General features: G+C 39.1%; 1 protein-coding gene across 5 annotated transcripts in view; it reads right to left on the bottom strand.

Moving 5' to 3' along the window:
* The window catches only part of COL25A1 (collagen type XXV alpha 1 chain), a 114,242-nt gene that overhangs the window by 57,882 nt on the left and 38,897 nt on the right, over positions 1–17,463 (bottom strand). For 3 of the 5 annotated variants that reach the window (XM_088660455.1, XM_088660458.1, XM_088660456.1), the window contains exons 1-5: positions 14,488–14,697; positions 12,934–13,041; positions 10,636–10,671; positions 7,963–7,989; positions 6,134–6,178 (exon numbers count right to left, since the gene is read on the bottom strand). In XM_088660455.1, coding sequence (XP_088516581.1) covers positions 6,134–6,178; positions 7,963–7,989; positions 10,636–10,671; positions 12,934–13,041; positions 14,488–14,559 — 288 coding nt within the window. In that variant the 5' untranslated portion in view covers positions 14,560–14,697. Of the gene's footprint in view, positions 1–773; positions 986–6,133; positions 6,179–7,962; positions 7,990–10,635; positions 10,672–12,933; positions 13,042–14,487; positions 14,698–15,452; positions 15,513–17,463 lie in introns of those variants that run through there. The other 2 variants (XM_088660459.1, XM_088660460.1) reach the window with 2 other exon arrangements.

The raw sequence follows: 17,463 nt of genomic DNA, 5'->3' as shown, positions 1-17,463 counted from the left end.
TTGCTAGTTTTCTGATTCTCTTTGCCTTACAGCACATGCTTCTAACATGTTTAGATTCTTTAAGACTGAGAAGGTAAAGGTAAAGGGACCCCTGACCATTAGGTCCAGTCGTGACCGACTCTGGGGTTGTGGCACTCATCTCGCGTTATTGGCCGAGGGAGCCGGCGTACAGCTTCCAAGTCATGACAAAGCTGCTTCTGGCGAACCAGAGCAGCACACGGAAACGCTGTTTACCTTCCCGACGGAGCGGTCCCTATTTATCTACTTGTACTTTGACGTGCTTTTGAACTGCTAGGTTGGCAGGAGCTGGGACCGAGCAATGGGAGCTCACCCCATCGCAGGGATTCGAACCGCCGACCTTCTGATCAGCAACCCCTAGGCTTTGTGGTTTAACCCACAGCATCACCCGCGTCCCAATAAGACTGAGAACCTTGCTTCAAAAAATGAGAGTAGAGAATCTCTAAATTCAAGGGAGTTGCAGGCTACAAACAAACATAGCCCTTTTCTATTCTTTAAATATTAATACGATTCAGTCTATTTCCCCTCCATATACACTTCACCTTCTAGGAAAGTTTAAAAAAAAATTGAGGTCAAATCACCACCAAAAGCAGCTTCTACATAGTTGCTATGAAAAACACAACCTTTCCCCTGCAGCAATAGATTATATCTTTCTGTCAATTTTTTCCCCAGTGACTGGAATGCAATTCATTTTAAGACTGAGGAAACAGAAAAGCCACCCCACATCACCCCAACCTAATCAAACTTGGTTTTACCATTCTCTGTATAAGCAAAGCAAGTGGTTCATTAGCCGTGTTCTCTGCTAGCCCCATCCTGGACTTCATTCCAGAGCAGTGTTGAATTACCTCTTCATCTTGCTTTTCATCTCTCCTTTCCACCTGCCTGAAACTTTTAAATTATTTCTCTTAAGGTTAGAAACCTCTCCTGGCCCACTCACCAAGTGAAAGTAAGTGAGAAGTCTTTTCAACAATACTCAGATGGCCCACAAAACCTGTCTGAGAATTTGTGAACTATATGCAGTGATGTTTCTTTCCCTTTCATTTCTCCTTTTAATAAACTGCAGTATAAGCAACTTGATTTATACACACGTAAATCCAGCCCCTTAAAAGGGAAAGGGAAAGGGGGTGGGTAAGCCTTCTTGAGAAGGGAGGGGGAGAGGAAATAGTGTGTCCAATGTAATAATAGTAAAGAAGAATTGTTCTTTGCTGTACTAACGCTAAGAAATAAACATCAAAAAGGGCAATGGTATGTCTGAGCCATTACATAAATCTACTGGCACTTTAAAAAAAGAATGGAAATACTTTGGTGGCTTATCAGTTTGCTGCAAGGGAAGCTCAAATCCTGTTCGCATGACAATTTTGCATTCAGTGGGTTGGATAGAGATGAAATTGATTAGTTGCTGTTCAGGTCCCATTGAAACCAATGGGGCCTTTCACATTGGTTTCAATGAGACCTAAGTGCAATGGTGTGGATCCAGCCCAGTGACTGCATGGAAGGGAGGGGGGAAGCAGGATGGTGCCTGCTGACTATGCTCCAAGACTCTGTGCATTCAACCAAACCTGTAAACATTGCCTGTGTACAGTCTGGAAACCTGCAAGACCACTGACAGCACAGAAAGAAACTCAAAAGAGTACTAGCTGTATATGCGGGGAGGTATACAGTCAAGCTGGTGGCCTCCAGATGTTGGACTACAACTCCCATCATCCCTGGCCACTGTCTTACTGGCTGGGTCTGATGGGTACTGTAGCCCAACACATCTGGAGAGCAACATGGTATAGGTTATGTGTCCAGGGAATAACTAAATATGCAATAATTGGAATTGGACCAATGGGCAAAATCCCCTCTACGTTTTCACTGAATGTGGAACTGTTGTGTGAGTAAGGCTTTAGTCACACTGTTAAAAAAAACTAAATGCATGGGCACACACTTTGTTCTCAGCATATAAAGAAAATAAAATTAGATTAAGTAATGTGTTTTGGATCCTCTTCTATGTCAGCTAATGGACTAAAGAGGATTTGTGTTCTGTGGGAATTGTCTACATAGTGTTGCTCAGAACTGCACTCCAGCTACAAGCACCAGAATGACATGGTAGTGACCGCACTTATTTATTTATTTATTTATTTATTTTAAAAAACCTGTATGATGCTATTTCATTAAAATATATCTAAGTGGTTTACAACAATTATATATACACAATATAAACCACTTTTTAAAAATCTAAAGCAAATCACTCTTCAGAAAGTGTTTAACTTGGTGCTCTACCTGTTACAAAGTAAAGTTTTCAGGAAACCTTAAAGGTCAATAGAGAGGGCAGCTGTTGAATCTCTACTGGAAGAGCATTCCACAAGGCTGGGCCAATAAGACTAAAGACTCGGTTTCATGTCCAAGTCAAATGAGCTTCATCAACTCAGGTGACAATTAGTGATGTTCCAGTCATAGTGATACTGTGATAGTGATGCTATGACAGAAGCCAAATCAGTGCACTGAGAATACTGCTTAAGCAGAAGGAAACAGCAGTAGCAGTCTGTTTATCTTTGCTATGGACCATGTATTGGTTGAGAAAAAAGTATTATGTCCATAGTCCTCAGATCACTGAAAATAGATCTCCTTGCTGGAGTCTATGGAACTATTCCAGAATACGAATTCTGGAGGAATACAGCTTTAAGGATTACAGCTTTTCAGCTGTGAGTCTTAAGGCCCTCTGTTTGCATCATAGGCCTATAGAAAAAAGCCACAAATGTGTAAGGATGAAGCCAAAGACTTTAGCAAGCAACCCACAGCCAGCTTCAATTCAGTTCAGTCTGGATTTGAAAGCGGAAACACTGATTCCTCAAAAGGCTAGTCTGAGACTGCAGAGCAGCAGACGTCTGTGATGGACAATGGAAGAATTACACCAAGCACTAAAGTTATCTCAGCTCCATTTGACATCACATCTCGTATAACAATACCCTGCATCTCACAAAACTGGCAGAACCTTGGCTTTGTATCCTATTTGAAGGATTAACCTTCTGGCAGCAAAACTTTGCCCAGAAATGCTGGTCTGCTGCCAAATACAGAAGGTTAATGTTTAAAAAGAACACCTGTGTGAACACATTATTAACTTTTCTCTGTTAGTATATGTTATGGCCCAGAACCTTTGTTTTTAATCTATGCAGCATCTGAATGGTGGTTGCTTATCATGCAAGAGAAGCTTTCTGACTGGTGGTTGCTTATCATGCAAGAGAAGCTTTCTGATTTCCAGTTCCAAGTCAGACCTAGGTCTATGCCTTTGTGCACATAGTAATTAAAACTGGAATATAACCTTCCATTGCAGTGTCAGGGATTTGCCTGCCCCCCCCCTTGTGACCAGAGAGTCTTCAGAGCTCCAGGAGAAACATATTCTTGAGAACTGGCCTAGTGGGTCCTTAGCTCCTTAGATCTCCTTTCATAAAATGATGTAATGCTAATCTCCTCCCACTCTAACCCGCATACCTGTGATGTACAACACAAACTGCGAAAACAGATGACAACACAAAAACAGCAGCTGTTTTTATGCTCTTAATAATATCTTTTTTCTGAGCTACACATTTAAACATGCCCTGCAGAAGCAAATCTAACGGTTGTGAAATCATATATATATTTCTCCAGTTAAAGGATTTTCCTGCTTCTCAAATAAGATTATATTTAAAGATGACTGTGAAGCAAATTTGGATTCATGTGATGTGTATAATGAAGATTAATTTATGGAATCGAACTGTTAAACATCCCTGCTCCCTTTAAATGCTATCATGATGACCATTTTATAACTGATGAAATTCGTTACCACATAACATATAGATGGTTTGTGACTTAGTTGATTTAAATTGTAACATATATATAGTCAAAGAGGATAAAGTCAAAGGTTTTTTTTTTCAGCCACTGAAAGTGGAAGATGAAAAATGCATTCTTCAGCTGGAACTCACTGAAACTCAATTCCAGCACCTCTCAGGTGGGCGCCATTGCCATTCTAAGAGAACGAGGGAGGTGTTCATGGTGAGTTTTGGCACCCCTTTTTCTAGAAAAATAGTACTGTAAAAATGTATATAAGCATATGGAATACTATGTTCAGCACTTTGACTAGCCAGACCTTTTTTTTTTTTTTAAGGAGGAAGCTGGCTTTAGAAAAAATGCTGCTAAAGGAAGGAGCACACATTTTATTAGGAGCTGTCAAGCTTGTAAAAAAAATCCCAAAATTATTATGACTCTGTCACTGCTAAGGATGGATAGGAAAGAAATTTGATTCAGTTCACATTTGAATGCAAACATACCGGTACTAAGTTTGCACTTCTCAAAACAATCCATAAACTGAAACAAAGCCATCCTTTAAAATTTGCAGTTTTCTGAATTTGCAATGAAGTTCTCTAGCCAAGCAAATATGTAAATAAATAAATACATAAACTAGGGTAAACTGTGTACATATGCATATATTTAGGGAAAATAACATACTGTACTTTAGGCAAAACTGCATACAAAATGTGTATATTTGTGAAAACCATACAAAAATGCTGGTGAATTTTTATGAGAACTGTTTGGGTTTTTTTAAAAAAAAAATTGCAAAATGATGTGGAAATTTTGAGAGCAGAACTTATGATTGGAAAAATGCGAAACTGAGACACTGTTAAATTGACCAATTCCTCCATCCCTTGTTGCTATCCAAGTGATAAACCACTTGGAGTGCAGTTCAGATGGGTCACCTAGGCCTGATGGAAATACTATGCGAGTTTTCAGATTTTGCAGTGCTGAGAGACTTTGCAAAATGTAGTTTGTTACCCTGTAGCAGCCTCAAACTCAGCACTGAGGTATTCAACACAGGAATATCACAGAAAATGTGCCATCCCATTTCCACCCTTTCTGCAATTTCTGGACCCATGCACTGGGTGGACCTCTGCCACCATGATATGTATGAGTTACCATGACTGACTTTCAAGTTTCTAGCAATTGCAGGTATAAGCTGAAATCCATAAGACATGCTGTTTTAGCCATTGCATCCTGGAAATGAAGGCAATTTTCATCAGCACCCAGGGCTGAAAAAGTAGATACGAACAGACATTTGTTCATAAGCTATAGGAAAGTTCCCCCCTCTAATTTGATAAGCACAATACTTTCTAAAAGCCCTACTGTCTCCAACAGTGTAGCAGTAAAAGGCTTATTATTTGTTAATACCAAAATTACAAGTCATTAAAATATTTACTCCTTATTAGCCAAGAGCCACACAGTTGTAAAATTCTAACACTACAAATCACATACAAACAATGTGGTTACTGTTACAGTTTGGGCACGAAATTTTATGTACTCGTACTGTTGTGTGCAATGTCTTGCTCTTGTATAAATGCAATAACTCCATTACATTGCGGCTGCCGCATAACTTTTAAAACAAGTTTGATAAAAAAAGTTAATGTTTATGAGAACAATAGATGCACAGTATTTTTCAAGTGTCAGGCCAGCTTTGTATGTATAACCAGCTTTGCCAACAGTCTATAGTGCTGATGTGAAAAACCCCTGCTGTTTTAGTAAGAGACTGAATGCAGGCTGCCAGTCACGGTGAACTGTGACCCAATTTGGTGACGGAACTGAACACATGTTATGGGCAATCTAAGCCACGACTACTTCTTTTCCCATTTAGCTTTATTTTAGATCATATCTAGCTTACATATTGCCAAATGCATACATTTGCGTTTCCCCCTTCTTTCCAGGATGAATTTTTATTTTCTTCACATGTTTCTTATCTCGATAGATTCCTCTGTAATCTCTCTGTCTTCAAAAAAGGCAAAAATACCACAGTGCAATTCACTTCTTAAGCCCCATTCATTTCAGTTAGATTCGTATGCATGGAAACAATGTGTTGGATTGCAGCCATTTTTGTTACACATTGTTGATTGTGTAGGGGTGGTTTGCCACAATGTTTACAATGTGTATTTTCTATCCAATAAATTCACTGGGCCCATGACTTACTTTATTATTTACTTTATTGGTAACTTGCTTTTCTCTCTTTTTTTAATTAGAAAAATGTATGCCCTGATTAACTGGATTTGAAAAAATAATCATATTTTTGCTACTACAAACAACAACCAAGGGTAGAAAACTGTGTGGGACTCACCTGTTGTCCATCCATCCCTGGGATACCAGGTGCACCAAAGGAACCCTGAAGAGAAGCACATATATGGATTCAGTAAAATATATCACACTCCTTGTGAGATACCTCAGTGTAAATGCAGTGCTTTAGTTCCATATGTTATTATAACTGAGGAGTTTAATTAACCCACTGAACTTTCAGTAGCCTTGTTCTGTAAACTTGGACACTACTCTTCTGAAATATGACTTATTTTTATATAATTGTTATTTTGATTCGAAATTACACTTGGTTAACTGTCACATTTTCAAGCTTGTGTGTGCGAGAATCTTTTTCTAAAAAATCACAAAAGCTATTATTATTATTATTATTATTCAGTAGCAGAAAAAGTATAACCAGTAAAGTGTAAACAACCAAAAAATAGACGATTAACTCATATTTAGAACACACAAAACATAACTGAATATACATGCAGCTTTCTTGAGGCCCACACCAAAAACAAAATAGAAGATGGATAAATATTCATCAGTCAATGTTTTCTAAATATATCATTCCACATAAGCCCATGGATTTGTGGAGGATAGCACCTCTATTTATATATTTATATATTCAATAAAGCTCTTCTAGTTATATAATGAATTCAGAATTTTATTAGTCAAGAACTTCCTAACTTTTCTTAAATGCAGTTTTCAATTAACTGAATGATATTTGTACATCCTTTGACACTTGTACAGAACACTAAAATGAAAAACTTATCCTTCAGTAGTACCTATTTTTAAGAGTAACCCCTAACATCTAGCACGTGCAACTATAGGAACAATGTTACTATGATCCACCTGGCATATCATTAATGCCTTGAAGATATAATTTGAAATAATTACACATAAAAATATCCTGATCCTTCATAATGGCATCAGTTTAATGTCTGCGGTTACTGCTAACCACTCCATGTTCATTGCAACCCTACTTACTAGTATCATACTAGCAATGTGTTACTTGATTTTGTAAGGATGGTGATGTTAGAAAAGGAAATTATGTCTGTGACTTTGAAACAGAAGATTCATGCTTTTTCCCACCTGCAATGCTACTAATTTTTCTTTTCAGCTTTCTTCAGCTTCTTCCTAAACATTTAAGTTTTATGAAACACCTACTATAATACATTGACTTTTAAAGATAGCTTTTAAAACAATTTGCTGTGAGTTGATATGGGGGGATGGCTGGGTTAAATGCAAAAACTCACTTAAACTGTTTTTAGTCTTGATATATTTAGTATTGGTTTAATGCTGCAGTCCATAAATCGCAGGTTCACTCTATCAAACTTTAGCCGTAAACCCTGATGAGTGTAAGTAATATCGGAAGCATTCACAGGAAGTGAGCTCTCAGGTTACTATAGAAATAGGAAGACACTGGCCAGCCACCAAGCACCATTTATCAGCGACACCTAGAATCCTTTGTTTCGTTGGAATTTTTCCGGGGTATGTGTGTCATATGGCAGTGATCTATTTGAATAACACCATGCCTCTCATTTGAAACTCTAGCTGTATATCCCACAATGTTTTAAGTTTGGTTTTATCAGTTTACCAGCGTTGAAGAAGAAAACTGTAGTAACTTCTGTAACACGGAAGTTCAGCAGATGAATCGAAAACAAGGCTTGCTTGGCATTGCTCAAGCTCCTTCCCATACAGAGGGGCGGAGGATTGGGAATCTCATGCTATGTATTTTGGGAAAACAGAGCTTGACGCAGACTTAACTAACTGCTTCAGTGTGGGATACAGTAGCTAATGCCCTTCATTCTGACAGCATGAAATTTGGCAGTAGGAAGTATAATCACTTTCACAGCATCGTTTATACTATACCTTTTGTCCTGGAGGCCCCTGAGGCCCCTGGAAAGCAAAAAACAACAACAGTAATTCAATTAGCATAATAATGCAGCCAATTTAGCTTTAAATGACCAATTAAAATGCCCCATTGTGTAAATGTTCCTATGCTGGGTCAAAATCAGCCAATGTTTTTCACATCAAGGAAATGCAAAACTCTGTACTAGAAATGTATAATGGATGTTTTTTCTCCTCTATTTAGCATTAACTACAAGCTGCAAAATTCCTGCTTACATCCATGTTAACTTCCTACATTCCACCCCACCCCTGGTTCTTCTGATACAAATAAATCTGCCACTGTTGGAGAGCATTTTCTATTCCTAATAATAATAAAAAAATACATTGAATTTTCCATAAGGCTCACCATTGCCACCCAGTGTCACATTGTATATTGCACTTGAAACACACTTGAAACATTTTATTTGCAGCTGTATAGCTGAGTCCCATATTATATATTTGACAGATGATAACATGACAACATTTTGTCAAGGGCATATTTCCCTAGTACAAAATAGCTTGTCAAGATTTAAGCTATAAATATGAGGAACTAAAACCTGAGGGGAAAGTAGACATTTTACCAGCATGATAACACTAGGCATGGGGAAAAGGCACTCATTCAGAGTGTCACAGTGGTTAGAGCAGGCACCCCCAAACTGCAGCCCTCCAGATGTTTTTGCCTACAATTCCCATGATCCCTAGATAACAGGACCAGTGGTCAGGGATGATGGGAATTGTAGTCCAAAACATCTGGAGGGCCGAAGTTTGGGGATGCCTGGGTTAGAGTGTCGGACTAGGACCTGGGAGACCAGGGTTCAAATTTCCCCTCACCCATGAAGCTTACTGGGTGATTGTGAACCAGTTACTGCCTCTTTGCCGTTGTTCTGGGGATTAAATAAGGAAGGGGAGTACTTTGTACACAACTTTGAGCTCTCTGGAGAAAAAGGTTGGATATAAATAAATAGCAATCATTTATTTATTTTACACTGGAATTTAAAGTATCACTAGGGTCTTGTGTATGTATGCTCCTGTACTTCCAAATATTGCTGAGTTCTTGTATTATATGAATCATGCATTATATCACTTTTTTTTCCAGCAAAGTGTCTGCCTCCAGCATTTGTGCATGGATATGCCAATTGTAATTAAAACCTCCCACAAAAACACACTTCAGAATTTATTCATACTGACAAGTGCTCCTTACCCTGTGAACTTTCGGCTCATTGAGTTGAGCCAAACAGCAGCCTTGTTCCTTGGAGGGATTTCTCCCATTCCATTGGGAGTAAGGGAGGCTTGGCCCTCCAAGCTATAAAGCCTTTGCAGATGACCTGTTCATGATCTATATATGACTCTCTCTTTCTCTTTCTCTCGCCTGCCCCACCTTTCAATAAGCTCCCAGAGAGAACAATGGAATTATAGCTATTAATATACCAAAGGAGATAACTGGATAGCTAAATAGCAGAGTGAATATGAATAACCTGCAATTTTGAACAATGAACATTTAAGTAAAGACAAGACAGGGAGGTCTGTCAGGATATGTTGTTGTACATAGATAGATAGATAGATAGATGATAGATAGATAGATAGATAGATAGATAGATTTTAAAAGCAGCTGTGTTGGTCAATAAGGAAAAAACCCCTTCATAATCCACTTCATTAGACTCCATCAACATATCACAAAAATTAACACTGGCAAGCTTTTGAGTTCTGCAGAACTCTTCATCAGGCAAAATTATGCAAAAAGCAGAGTGCTGGGGTGGGAGTGCAAAAACTATGGTATATTAGATGTTGAAACCATAAGGTAGACCCAGGCCCAATATGGATATTGCAGGCCGAATAAAGTCTCTGCTACGGTACGTATTCCAGGTATCATGTTGCTCATCTAAAATTCTGAGATAAAGAACCAATAGCTGCTCCTCATTTCTGGAAACATAAAACTTCTTAAGCAAAGCACATGGGTCCCTGGTTAGGCAGAAAGCAGAGCTAGTGTTTCACTGTAGCTTTGGGTTGGTTTTGATGCAGTACTTTACCATGGTTTTCCCAACCGGAAATGTCTATAAGAAATGATAGTCATAATTACCCAGCTATTGCTTGGTCACTATTTCAAACCTAAGTTGGCCATTGTAAGACTATCTTCTAGGGAGATAGTCATACCCGGAAGGGTTCTTCTTATCTTCTTAAATATCTGGTGTCCCTTTTAATAATACAGTGAAATATCTGATATGTGACAATTTGAAGATCTCCATTAATATTCAGAATTGCTATCAACTGCTATGTTTTCTTCCAGGCCTATCTAAATGGCAGGACAAGAGATAACTCTTTAATGATTAGGGCTGTGTGAACGGCATTAAGATTTTGAAGAGAATATAATTTGGGATTAGTTTTTCTAACAATGAGCGTTAATGCTATAGATATACCCTTTCCAAAAGAAAACAAAAAATCTAGAAGTTCCAACTTTTTCTTATGTTTGTGGAAACTCAAGTGTATAGAGATTTCTGTCAGTTCTTTCTTGACTTTGCCAGATGATTTACTTTGCAACTCCCATTGGCCTCACGAGTGGCATACCATATATCTAGCAGCAAAAAGAAATGATCACAGAAAGGAAACTATAAGACTTCTTGCAGGTTGTTCTTATTAGTTAAAGAAATGAGGACTTACCAACAAGCCTTGTTCACCTGGCTTTCCTGGCTCTCCCTTAAACACAAAATGTTATCAACATCAATGCCATTGTTTACATTCAGTTTGTGCTTTAATAAATCATAGAGTTAACTGCTACGAGATGGCAAGTAGTCTAGATTACTGGTCTTACTGATTATTAACTTATTTTTATTTATTACCCCCTGCTTATTTGGTTATTATTATCTTTCTCCTTGTCCTGACCATCCCCCTTAGGCTATATTCACAATCTTTCAATTTGGCTGGGCTCTACACTTAACCAGCCCGGAACAATCTACCAGAGAGAAGGTCGCCGCCCATGGGACAGAGGGACATCGATGAATGATAACCCAGCTTTTACCTTGGGTTTTAATAGGTATAATAGGTTTTATTGGTAACCATATATGTAATGTATTTTTGTTAGTATTTGTTCTTTTGATGCTATGGCCTGTCGGCTACGCAAATAAAGTTTGATTTGATTTAATACTGGTCTTAAACTGGTGGGTCAGGATCACAGCTTGATCCAAGGTGGGCCGTAAAAGGAGCACTACAACCATGCAAATATATGGGAAAAGACTAAGGAATGTGTCCTCAAGTACATGCTTGGGTTAAAAGTGCACCCTGCGCCTGAAAAGTCTAGATGGCTTTTAAAAGGGGATTGGAATAGACAAAGTTATGGAGGATATGTCTCTCAATGGCCATTAGTGATGAAAGCTATATGGAGATTCTGGATGGGATTCATCAAACCAGTCCTCTCAGTGGAAGTCCTGCACAAGAACTTCCTCCTGTGCACCTGGGCTTTCTTCTCCTGCCACATGCCCCCCAAAACTGGGTTGGAAGAACCTCCAGAATGGTGCATGGGGGAGGGGGGGTCAGGAATATTTTTCTGTCTGGCAAGCTGTAATGCTTCCCCTGATGAAACAACTTGACAACCACAACACTAATTTCCACCCTCCTTGTTCAGAGGCCACTGAGCATCAGATGCTGCGAACCAACAACAGGGTGTGTTCTTTTTTCTTCTTTTTAAACAGGATTTATACACTGCTTAATCAGCACACTGCAAAATGGTTTGCATAAAACCATCTCTGTGCCTGCTTTTGAGCATCCACAAAGCACTGAATTGGCAATTGCTCTTCCTATGTTCTTTTAATGCCAACTGTCTCTTTGTTATATTGCAGTGAAATATCTATTGACGAATTTGTGACCATTTGAAGAGCAGCTGCTATGCCTTGCTTACCAGAATTTCCTGGCCACTGGTGCTCACAGAAATGTGACCAGATTCTATGTGCCACAGATCTGGCCACTGGTGCTCACAGAAATGTGACCAGATTCTATGTGCCACAGATCTGGCGGTGTTCTAAGAGGATATGCTCTTTAATTAACTGGGTGGCGTGTAACAATATTTTTAAGTGTTATAGGGCAGTTCTAATTTTAGACATAGAATGAGATCGAAGAGTTGATCAAGTACGTATCAGGCCAGGGATTATAAGGTGCTATGATTTCACTCAATAGTCATCGTCCTCTGGAAGACAAATCTGTCAATATTTTGAAAATTAGTTAGGTGAAATAAGAACAAATTATAAATGCTTAAATGAGGGGCTGCTTCCCAGGTGGTGCTAAACTACAACTATCCTCATTTATGAGAGTTGAGAGTCCAGCAACATCTGGAAGGCCACATATTAGTCACCCTGGTCTAAACGTAAATAAAAATGCTTCCTTGCTCAATAAGAAATCAAACACCCATACATTAATAATTAAGACTATTTGCTTATATTCTCTTAATGTTAACTATCACTGAAGAAGCAGCTATAAAATCAAATGCAGTGCCTTTGCTTTTTAAAGGTTATTCAGAATGAAGGTTGTGCAGAAATGCTTTTGCTATGAGTGCATAGCAGTTCTATAAAGTGAATGCCAGCCAGCTATTTGGAAAGATCAATCTGTATTGAAGGTAGAAGACCAGGGCACCTGAGTATTATTTCTGACCTTATTACTTATACCCTGCCTTTTTCTCTGATGGCACTCTAGGTGACTTACAGAAAAAGAAAAGATTGATAAAAGCATCGACAAAACAATAATTTTAAAAAAAACAATTAAACACCATCACCATTATTATTATTATTATTATTATTATTATTATTATTATTATTATTATATTACAGTGCCTTAATCACACTGTATCTGCAAGTAGCATCACACATTCCTAATGTGCATCTATAATTCCACTCACAAAACATGGATAATGAATACTTCTCAGCTATAAGAAGCCTTTCTACGCCTATGACACATGGATGGCTGACTCACCGGTAAGCCAGGCATTCCGCGAGGGCCATCTTTGCCAGTATCTCCAGGAGGACCCCTTGGTCCAGGAGGCCCCGGAGGCCCCGGAGGTCCAGCTTGTCCTTGGTCACCCTGAACACCAGTCAGTAAAATCAGCATTAGTAGACAGCTTTCGAATCTTAGCAGATAAGCTCTCAATTGCACAAAACACAGTAAGAGAGAGAGAGAGGGTGATATTCAAGGGAAGAGTTCGTGAAGGGGCAAAAGAGCTCAAAGTCTATGTTAAACAAGGATCTCGATCCAGCTGTGTGCAGAACAATCAAGATGGTTGGTGCTGTCATATTTGACAACACAGCACCTGTGTGTGGATGAAAGGGAACTGGAGTCCAACCTCTCAGCCTCAAAGAACTTATTGGCACTACTGATGGATTCTCAGGTGGCAGCAGAGACTAGGACCATGGCCAACATATGCTAGAAAGCTGGCTGTGGCTGATCCTCTCAGACAAGGATTTGGCCTCAGTTATCCGTGTTTTCACAAGCGTCCTGCTTGGATTACTGCAATGTACTCTATGTGAGGCTGTTGTTGAATATGCTTTGAAAGATACTAGTGTCAGCTGTCTGAACTGGGACTTTCACCTAAGGTTCTGGATACAAAGACAGAATCAAATCCACACTCCTAGCCCTAAAAATACACACACTAGTGCAGCCTATAACCATGTGCATAGTGCCTCATTACACATGCAGGTCTAGGGGATTGTACACCGACTACCTACATTAGGGTGACTTCAGTTTGTGAAGTTAGTTTTCTGCATTAGGACACTACGCAGGAATGTTTAAAACAAACTTGCAAAATTCTACCAATACATTTCTGCCATGAGCGTAGCCAGGATTTTTGTTAAGGGGGCAGGGAGGCAGAACCTCAGTTTGCTATGTATTTTTATTTATATTTATTTGTGGGGGGGAGCTGCCCCTCCCTGCCCTCCCTTGGCTACGCCCATGATTTCTGCAGGGGGGGAATGTTTACTTGGCCAGCATGTTCATTTTAAAGACTGAGTGATTAGACTTGTGTGGAGGCCGTAAAACTTTTATGGCAGCTTACAAAACTGGTTCATGAGACCCAACAAGCAACACTGACTGAGCTCTAAGCAGGCTCTGAAATATAACTGCCTTGTTGAAAAGCTGTACAGTACTTTTCATGCTATAAATCAAATAGCAATAATATTTAATCTCCCTTCAGCAACCATTTTATAGCGACAATTGAGAAACAACATTTACAGCTTCAATATATCCACATGGCAATAATTTAATCTAGTTGGGCAACGAACCGTTAAATCACAATGATTCCTCTTCAAAAATACTAAGTTCTGTCCAGTTTCCAGTAAAAAGCTAGCAGAAAATAGTTGGTAAAATTAATTATGTGGTTTACGGCAAAGCTCCATGCAGTGTCTTCTAGCCCTTTGCAAATAAATAAATAAATTCCATTTCATTATGAACTATGTGGTTCAGCAATATTTACAATTCAGCAATCAGCTGCAAGCAAAAGCATGGCAAAAGGTGCAGAGAGAGATTAAGCACTACCTTAATGAGGCGGCGTTTAATGAGCTGCTGATCAGCAGAGAGAAACCCATGATTGATTTTAGGAAACACCATCTGATCAGGCAGGTGAGGTCAAAGGTTGAAGTTCAGAGGTGAAAGAATTGGAGAATAGACATCAGAAGGCCCCAAGAAAGAAATAGAAATATATACATTAGACTTGCAATAGCAAATATAATAATCAACTGGTGCTTGTGTCCAATAAAGGAATCTAGCTTTCTTTTAAAGGAATTGCAGCAGTAATCTAAAGAGAGAGACACAGCAGGAAATAGTCTGTGCATTACATTGTCACCTAATGAATGCAAAGGTTATGCAAGTCAATGTAACTCTTAAACTTCTCTTGCAACTATGGTTTTTATTCTTTTTTGGCCAAGATTTAGAACTACACTGAACACCTTTATTATATGCTTCACAAGCAAAGATTCCTAGAGACAAAGCACCAGTTCAGCATTTAGTCAGACTTTCCAAACAGCATATTGTGCCATGAAGAATGGTGCCATTAAAATGACATACCGAGTCTGCTGGTCCATAGATAGCTTAAATCATTTCTGCTTAATACTTCAAAAAATTGAAAACATGTGCTCAAGTGTGAAACCATGAATGCATAATAAACTGCATTATTACTCTTAGCGTTTTGACGTAGATTCATTTGACGCATTGTGCATCCTTGTGTGGCTTTTACAAGCAGAGTTGCAATACAGTTCTTGCTAATACAATTCTCATTAAGAACCCACACGGCTGGAAGCTGGCAGAGATACCAGCATACATTATCTTAGCCTTGTGCCCTCTCATACGTCAGGTAGTTCCACTGATACCTGGATAGCACAACAGCACTGAAGCAGCATGACAATTATGACATGTAGGGTGGACTAGCTGGCTTCCAAAAACATTCATGACACTTCTATGCTGATACAGAAAGACTGGCTAGCTGGTACAGGTCAGCCACAAACCTTGACGGTCAGGATCTGATTACTGTGAAGAGCAGCAACTGTGGGAAAGCCTGGCAGACCCTAGGAACACACACACATGGTACCAAAATAACACGACACAAAACATCACACAGAACAACAACTTAATAACAGACATGACATTTAATAGGTCCTTATCTCTATCCTTATTTCTGTTGCTAAGGGTGGCCTGTTAGAGATTCTGTTTTCTATTGAGGGGGTCCAAGAAAGATTAAGGCCACACAGAATTATAAATGCTTACTTAAAAAAAAAACAAGTCACAATTGTGAATATATATTAGTTTTTAGTACATTAGCAGGAGAGAAAGACACCTCTTTTTTTAGCGCATGTTAAGCTAAGGCCACAGAGCCGTGTAGGCAACAAACTCTGAAACAACAGATCTTTTTTACTTCATTTTAAAATCCTCTCTTTACCATGCAACACAAAACACATGAACGGACAGTATTTATACACATTAATACACTGGACATTGGACTACTGCTAGACCCAGAGTGTTAAAAAAAATTGAGATCAACAGTCAGTACGTATAGAGCTGTATTTCATGTACATGATGAAGTTCAACTCTTCTATTTCCCATTGACTGGCTCACTGTTATATTTTAACACAATCAGAAAAGGCTGTCAGATGTGACAAGAGCACCCAGCTTCTTATACCTCTCAAGTACCGCACTGGATGATTGAGAAGGAGGGGTGCATTAGAGGCCAGCAACCTTTGCAATATAGGTGAAGAATGTCCTCCAATAATCTTCAGAGCAGAATGTTACACAGAGAGACGCTGAGATTACTTCTGATTCTGCCGCAGGATTCTGCTTTTTCCTTTGATTTTTTACTCTTAGTGTAAGTCATTAACAACACCTATTTTTTCCACATAAAGTGCTACTTAAGGGAATCGGGAAGAGCCACCTCTTTTTTGGAGTGTCTTAAAATAATTTTGTTAAAGCAAAGGCCTTTCCTATCAGTTTGCTCTTACATATTTCCATTAATTTTGGTTCAGCGATTCGTCACCTAATTCTATGGAATGAGAGGGGATTTCTTTTTTAAATAAATCAAAGCAAATATTTTGGTTTGGTTATTTCTTAAAAAAACAAAACACTCTTGTGGCCCCCGTAAGTTTTGAATACATATCATTTACATAAAATAACCCTCCCCTCTAAATTCAGATAAGCAGAGGACAAGAAACCCTGCTTACAGAAACAGCAAACTAGATGGAGTTTTCATTATTTTTACTGCTCAGAAGCTGCACATTTCGATTTTCGAACGCTGAAAACATGGAAGTAAATGCTTTTGTTTTCGAACGCGCCTTGGAAGTCAAATGGCTTGCACTGAGTGTTTTTCAATTTTCTCCATTGAACTTGCAGCCAGCCTTTTGCGCCTCGGTTTGCGAACGTTTCGGAAGTTGAACGGTCTTCCGGAATGGATTACGTTTGAGAACTGAGGTACCACTGTAGTAGGCTAGACAAGAGGCAAAAGTGCTCAGAGTAATGGATGTGACTCTCAACATTGTACAGGAGCTACATTGCAGAAACAAATCGTATCGGAGGTTTCAACACATACATATCAAATACACACGTTTCTCTATCCAGCTACTCAAAAGTCATTGGCAACTAAGAAAGGCATTCCCACTAAGAAAAAGCAAAAAGCAAAGGACGTAGTTCCTGCACTGTGGATTCCCTCACCTGGCTCTAGGTAGGAGCCATAGCTCAGTGATAGAGCCAGAGGAATAACTAAGATCCCTTTCACCCTTGGCAAGGTGCTGTATCAGTGTCGTGCCCCACCTCCCCCCCAGAAATCACTTTACTGCAATAGCTGCATTAGAAATTGCTACATTTTACACAGCCCAAGTACTAAAGCGTCTGGAATGAGGGTGGGGAAAAAACTGCATGCCTTTGTGCTGTGGTGCAAGGAGGACAGGAATCTTTTCCTACATTCGATCTCACCATGACAGTGCCTGTTGTCATGCACTCCATAGTCTGCATAGGTGATTTTGTATCACC

Source organism: Zootoca vivipara, chromosome Z1 (assembly GCF_965207765.1).
Source record: "Zootoca vivipara chromosome Z1, rZooViv2.hap1.1, whole genome shotgun sequence".
NCBI classification, from domain to species: domain Eukaryota; kingdom Metazoa; phylum Chordata; class Lepidosauria; order Squamata; family Lacertidae; genus Zootoca; species Zootoca vivipara.
This window is presented reverse-complemented; position numbering and strand designations above follow the sequence as displayed.